The sequence below is a fragment of the Priapulus caudatus genome, unplaced genomic scaffold (genome assembly GCF_000485595.1).
Source record: "Priapulus caudatus unplaced genomic scaffold, Priapulus_caudatus-5.0.1 Scaffold1097, whole genome shotgun sequence".
Lineage (NCBI taxonomy): Eukaryota > Metazoa > Priapulida > Priapulimorpha > Priapulimorphida > Priapulidae > Priapulus > Priapulus caudatus.
This window is the reverse complement of record NW_014578158.1, coordinates 58,004-65,302: the sequence shown is the minus strand read 5'-3', so window position 1 is coordinate 65,302 and position 7,299 is coordinate 58,004. Positions and strand designations below refer to the sequence as shown.

Sequence of the window (7,299 nt, the reverse complement as noted above, 5' to 3'; positions counted from 1 at the left end):
CTACTAGTACTAGTGACATGTTATATAAACTTTACATATGTTAATTGTTATGTATTTTTGTGATTAACACCATACTTTTTTTTTCTAAAAATTCCTAAAATCGTTATTTTGCGACGTTGTCTTAGTTTAATAGTTACGGTACGTGCCAAGCAAGGACATCATAGTTCATGTCTGCCCACACTCTGCACCCAAATCGGAATTTTTTGTCAGGGTTTTAGTCTGCGAAATTAGCCACTGGCCCGGTATCCGAGGCCAGTAAATTGTCCGTGGGGCCAATTAATGAAACTGGTAAATGAATAAGCCCGATGGGCCAGTGGAAAAAAGGGAGTAAATGGTCTATTAATGATATTTCAGCTTCTTTATGTGATGATCAGTCTGAGAATTTACCGAAATGCCCGATATTTTGTATGAAAATTTACCGATAGGGCATCATATTATCGATCTTAAGTAGGGGAAGTAACTAGTCAACACCATGCGTGTTTGTCGGCACTAGAGGTCGGAACAACTTCTGGTTTCCGGTTCTGGTTTTCAACGTGACCTTGAACGTGTTGGCTAAGTTACTGTTCGAAGTTGAAATGAGCGTTCTGATTATGAATGAGCGTGATGATGATGAGTACGATGGCAGTGACAACGAGATGGGGGAGAGGAAAGTGGATAATTTTTCGTTCAATTTCATGAAAGAATAAATCTCTAAGAATACACCAGAGTTATGTTTCTCTTTTCATAATATGATGATCATTGATTCGGACCTGTAAAACCTAGTGTGGGCCAGTGAATTATACATTTCACAGGCCTGCTGGGCCAATGAGGGTGGAAGTTTTTCGTGCAGACTGGGGTTTTAGAATGAGTGCTGTAATCATTACAATAAACAGGTGTCTTCTCCACAGCTACCGGCCAATGTCATGAAAATTAGGGAAATCGCAATACTCTGCAGTGCAATTGCTTGAGCAATGCTATTTCCACCAATTTTCGTGACGATAGCTCGTAGCTTGCGACTAATTTGAAATTGAATGTTATTTCATAGCAATAATAGTGTTATTTGTTAATGCAGGTAATTTTTTTAACTGGTAAAAGTTTTCTTTGTGCTAAAATTGTGTCATGTCGTTATTACTTTATTGGTAGAAGAAGAAATAACATTACATTATATACATTTTTAATAGTAATATATTTATAGAAATGACGAATTATCCCTGACAAAAAAACGAAGAAAGCTATGCATGTTGTTTATCGCTTTATTGTTCTTTATCACATTTGTGTCAGCAGCCAGGTGGCGCCATCATGTGGATGGCCTGAGAACTGTGCATTCTACAAAGTAAATACTTGTTTACTTCCATTGTTTTGCTAAAATGATTGTATAAGCCTTTTTGTCTGACATGATTGTAGTTTTAATAAATTTGTGAAAATCTTTAGCTAATCTGTGACTGGAAAGTTTCCTTTTTTGGCGAATTAACCCTTTCTTCAACTTACTGCAAGTAAACCAGTTCTAAAATACTTATTCTGTCACATCCAGGAAGCACAAATTAATCCCGTGATGAAACTTGGTGTAACTGCAGTTATTTTAGCGATGTTCAAATAATCCATTTTGTATTTCTCTCTCCGAATACGTTTGTCGGATTGACAGATTCTTTACGACGACGAATGATTTCGTTTCCAAAGTAAATCCGTGTACTAATACTATTTACCGAGTATACGTTGACCTGTTGACTTCACACGCAGAGTGTTTCTTGTCTCTGTCTATGTCGACCAACACCTACAACCCGCTGACTAGACTTTCTACAGCTGGCTAGCTTCGCAAAACTTCCGAAGGCAAATCTGGGCTTTATCCATCAAGCACGTCATGCATGCGAGGGATGAGGAAGCGGCGTTGCCAGGGGCGACCGTCTGATCGACGCGCACATCATCCAATACACCCGCCACATCATGCATTGCTACGTTTTACATCATAGAGCATTCACTATATGCCGCTACATTCTGCATCTCACAGCATCTCACTATGTCCACTACATTCCACATAATTTAGCATCCGCTACATTCCACATCCTACAGCATCCGCTACATTCTGCATCCTACAGCATCTGCTATGTACATCCGCTACATTCTGCATCTTACAGCATCCGCTACATTCCACATCCTACTGTACAGCATCCGCTACATTCCGCATCTCACAGCATCCGCTACATTCTGCATCTTACAGAATCCGCTACATTCTGCATCCTACAGCATCTGCTACATGCACTACGTTCTGCATCGTACACGATGGTGACCTCAAACCATGATCTCGGTACGTCCGTTTTACAGCTTTTACCGGACAATTTTACAAACATCAGGCTGTTCCGTCGGAATTTCGCGCGCGGCCAACAGCGATCATTAAATATTAAGACGGAGCCACTTAATGGTTGCGGAAAGTGCGTCACCACTCCTTATAAGGGCATTAATGGCTCGACTAAGAGCTACAGCGTAAATTGAAATCGTGTAGACAGTAGTAATCGCGTAGTGTAATAATTAGTGTAGCGAACACAGTTTTTAAGTTGGCAGGCGGGTGTCTGAATTGTCTACCTATGACTACAGCGTACAGTCACTATCTAAAGCGGTTACTAGGCGATTTTAAGTGCGTACATTGGGAGTGAGGAACGGGATTTGATTTTCTCCCCTGATAGAAAAAAACCGACGTACACGTTGGTCACTTAATGCAGTTAATAATTTAATGGTCGTTATGATGTGTGCAGCGGGAGGCACTGTGCTGGGTCTTTACCGGTCTTTACCCTCTCCCACGATGCTGCTCCTGCTGCTGCTGCTGCTGCAGCTGCTACTACTACTGCTGCTGCTGCTACTATTGCTGCTGTGCTGCTACTGCTGCTACTACTACTGCTATGCTGCTGTGATGCTGCTGCTGCTGCTACTGCTATTGCTGCTGTGCTGCTACTGCTGCTACTACTACTGCTATGCTGCTGTGATGCTGCTGCTGCTGCTACTGCTATTGCTGCTGTGCTGCTACTGTTGTTGTTTTGTTGTTGTTGTTGTTGTTGTTGTTGTTGTTGTTGTTGTTGTTGCTGCTGCTGCTGCTGTTGTGCTGCTACTGCTGCTGTTGTTGTTGTTGTATCTTCTGCTGTTGCTATTGCTGCTGTGCTGCTGTTGCTGATACTGCTGCTGCTGTGTTGTTATTGCTGCTACTCGCACTCGCTGAATTGCTGCGTGCTGCTGCTGATGTTGCTCGCTACTGATGTTCTGAGCTACTGCTGCTGACTGTTGTTTGTTGTTGTTGTGTGGTTTGTTGTTGTTGTTGTTGCTGCTGCTGCTGTTGCTACGCTGCTGCTGCTGCTGCGCTGTGCTGCTGTTGCTGCTGTGCTGCAGCCCACTGCTACTGCTGTTGTTTGTTGTTGTTGCTGCTGCTGCTGTTGCTGTCTACTGCTGTTGTTGTTATTTGCTGCTTGACTGCTGCTGGCTTGCTGTTTTTGCTGCTATACTGGCTGTGTCTGTTGCTCTGCGCTGCGCACTCGCTCCCTGCCCGATTCACATGGGTAAAATACGTGCTTTGAACGAAATAATGACCATATAATCAGCCGAAGAACGGTGCAAGCGTGCTCCCTCTAGTCGGCGCGAAGCGATAGCACGTAGCAGGCAGCAAGGGATAAGCCATAAGGCAAATAGTTTTGAGAAATGAATGTTATATTATATAATAGTATATAATATATATATATATATAATATATACACAACTATAATTTGTGGTGGTCAGCCGGGTCTCTAGTAGCTATGACAACCGGACATGTATTGGATGTATTGATGATGAATTGTAAGTGTTTTACGTGATCGATATCCGAGATAATATCTGTTATAAATATGTATGTGGTATAGTTTAGTAGCATGGGTTGTGAATGAGTTGTCTCATCACATAGAAATAGTATGGAGGGACCATACTTTCTATGGAGGGACCCATTATTTTCTAACGCGGCACCAGAAATACGCGTGTGCGCCAGAAAATAGTCGGTATGAGTCAGTTGTTTTGGTCGTGTGGCGTATACGTCACGCCGCAGCGCGTGCGTGCGTCTTTCCCTTTGTCTTCGCGTCTTTGTCTTCGAGCCTTTTAATTGTCGACTTCATACGTCATGGAATAATCAAGTTTATCTGAGTTGCGTGAATACGAGTTTGGTTTCGAATTATTTTCATCCGCCAATAAAGACATTCTTCTTACGCTGTTAAATTTTTGGGCAGACGTTCTTAACATGTTTTATAATCAAGACTCTCCGAACTCGTTCTATAGCTTATATCGTAGTTAGATCATATCACGATGAGGTGTGTGTGTGGGGGTGTTGTGCGTGCGTGCGTGCGTGGCGTGCGTGCGTGCGTGCGTGCCGCAGTGCGTGCTCGGTGGCGTGCGTCGTGTGTGCCGTGCGTGTGCGTGTGGTGCGTGCGGCGTGCGTGCGTGCGCTGGCGTGGTGTGGTGGTGGGGGGGGTGAGCGTCCACAGCCGTGAGCTCATGAGACGAGGAAACATTCCAAACATTGGCCTCCCTCCCCAAACACTCTTACCCAGGGTGTCGTACCTATGTGGGGAGGTAGGAAAGGTACTACTGCCTTGGGATTTTAAACTATCATGCATTTTTTTTAAACTAGTAATTCTAAATGACATTGTGTCGGGTGTCCTAAAAAGTTCTATTTCTCTCAGTCTCCTGCTGCCCGTCTACGCCCCTCACCACTCCCAGCAGTAAGCAGCAGCACGCAGCAGCAGCAAGCAGCAGCAGTAGTGAAGGCAGTAGTAGCAGTCAATAGTAGCAGTAGTAGGCAGTAGTAGTAGGCACAGCAGCAAGTAAAGTAGTAGGCACAGCAGCAGCAGTAGGCAGCAGTAGCAGTAGCAGCAGCAGTAGCAGCACAGGCAGTAAGGCAGTAAGCAGCAGCAGCAGCAGTGAGAGCAGTAGCAGCAGCAGTAGCAGCAGTAATAGCAGTCAATCTGTGCGTGCGTGTGGTGGATACGTGACAGCATGCATTCATGCAGTAGTAGCAGTAGCAGCAGCAGCAGCAGCAGTAGCAGCAAAGCAGCAGTAGAGTAGCAGCGGAGGAGCGAGCGAGTAGCACAGTAATGCAGTCACAATCTGTGCGTGCGTGTGGTGGATACGTGACAGCATGCATTCATGCAGTAGTTAGCCACATCGTCAACCGTGTCATCATCGTGACGTCTCTCTCTCTCTGTGTGTGTGTGTGTGTGTGTCATCTTATTGTCTGTGTTTGTGAGTCATCGTGATGTCTGTGTGTATGTGTGTGTGTGAGTCATCTTATTGTCTGTGTGTGTGTGTGAGTCATCGTGATGTGTGTGTGTGTGTGTGTGTGTGCGCGCGTGCGCGCGTGCGTGCGTGCGTGCGTGCGTGCGTGTGTGTGTGTGTGTGTGAGTCATCGTGATGTCTCTGTATGTGTGTCATCTTATTGTCTGTGTGTGTGTGAATCATCTTATTGTCTGTGTGTGTGTGTGTGTGTGAGCCATCGTGATGTCTCTGTATGTGTGAGTCATCTTATTGTCTGTGTGTGTGTGAGTCATCTTATTGTGTGTATGTGTGAGTAATCTTATTGTTTGTGTGTGTGTGTGTGAGCCATCGTGATGTCTGTGTGTGTGTGTGAGTCATCTTATTGTGTGTATGTGTGAGTCATCTTATTGTTTGTGTGTGTGTGAGCCATCGTGATGTCTCTGTATGTGTGAGTCATCTTATTGTATGTATGTGTGAGCCATCGTGATGTCTCTGGGTGTGAGCCATCTTATTGTCTGTGTGTATGAGCCATCGTGATGTCTCTGTATGTGTGAGTCATCTTATTGTCTGTGTGTGTGTGTGAGCCATCTTATTGTCTGTGTGTGTGTGAGCCATCGTGATGTCTCTCTGTGTGTGTATGAGCGTGTATGTGTGTGAGTCATCTTATTGTCTGTGTGTTTCTGCTACAGGTCGTCGTGCCAGGGCCGCTAGGGGCTTCACTGAGCGTCAAGGTTTCACTGAGGGAGGATTGCACGCAGCTTCCGCTGTTGCCACTACAGTGAGCATACATGATTCACTGGTGCAAGCTGCAGAGAAAGAGCTTCAGTGAACAGAGTTGTGCATCAGTGATTCAGTGATTGCAGCTGCACAGAGCTTTAGTGATTCAGTAACCAGAGCTGCAAAGAAAGCTTCGAGGATTCAGTACCCAGTGTTTCACAAATCTTCAGTAATTCAATGACCAAAGCTGCAAAGAGATATTCAGTGATTCAGTGATTGCAGCTGTACAGGGTTTCCATGATTCAGTGAGCAGAGCTGTACACTGGTTCAATAACTAGTGTTTCACAGGGCTTCAGTAAGTCAGTGATCAGAGATTGAAAAGGATTCAGTGATAGCAGCTTTACAGGTCTTTACTGATTCAGTAACTAGTGTTTTACAAGGCATCAGTAATTCAGTGATCAGCGATTGAGAAGGCTTCAGTGAACAGAGCTGTACACAGAGTTTCAGTGCTTCAGTGAACAGAGCTGTACACAGAGTTTCAGTGCTTCAGTGAACAGAGCTGTACACAGAGCTTCAGTGCTTCAGTGAACAGAGCTGTACACAGAGTTTCAGTGCTTCAGTGAACAGAGCTGTACACTGAGTTTCAGTGATTGCAGCTGTACACAGAGCTTCGGTGCCTCAGTGATGAGTGTGTCAGGTGGAGCAGCCGTCATCGGAAATGAGCTGGGATGCAAGCTCAGTACCACCTCCATGAGTGAGGTGTGCCGCATATGCCTGTCAGGTAGGTACGGAAGATTCCTCCTTCCCTCTCGTTCCTTCTGCTCCCTCCCCCTCCCTCTGCTCCTACCCTCCCCCTCAGCACCACGTCCATGAGTGAGGTGTGCCACATATGCCTGTCAGGTAGGTACGGAAGATTCCTCCTTCCCTCCTTCTCTCTGCTCCCCTCCCCCTTCCCTCTGCTTTCCTCCTTCCCTCCCTGCCTCCTTCTTTCCTTCATTTCCTCCCTCCCTTCTTTCCTCATTACCTCCCTCCTTCCCTCCCTCCCTGCCTCGCTCCCTCCCTGCTCTCCTTCACCTTCCTCCCTCCCTTATTCCCTTACTACCTCCCTCCTTCCCTCCCTCCTTGCCTCCCTCCCTCCCCATTCTCTCCTTCACCATCCTTCCTCCCTTACTCCCTCTTTCCATCCTTATACCCTCGTCTCCCCCCGCGCTTCATGCCTCCTTCCCTTCATCCCTCCCTTCATCTTCTCTACACAGTCACGCGTACACGCCTCTTCCTTTCTCGCTCGCCCTCCCTCTCTATCCCTCGCCCTCCCGCTCCCTAGCTCCCTCTCTCTCTCTCTCCCTT

General features: G+C 46.0%; 1 protein-coding gene across 1 annotated transcript in view; it reads left to right on the top strand.

The window, feature by feature from the left end:
* Nucleotides 1–7,299, top strand: part of LOC106815360 (E3 ubiquitin-protein ligase MARCH4-like) — a 14,862-nt gene that overhangs the window by 4,126 nt on the left and 3,437 nt on the right. The window contains exon 2 of the mRNA XM_014819811.1: nucleotides 5,925–6,733. Within this exon, the coding sequence (XP_014675297.1) occupies nucleotides 6,637–6,733 (97 nt within the window). The 5' untranslated portion in view covers nucleotides 5,925–6,636. The remainder of the gene's footprint in view (nucleotides 1–5,924; nucleotides 6,734–7,299) is intronic.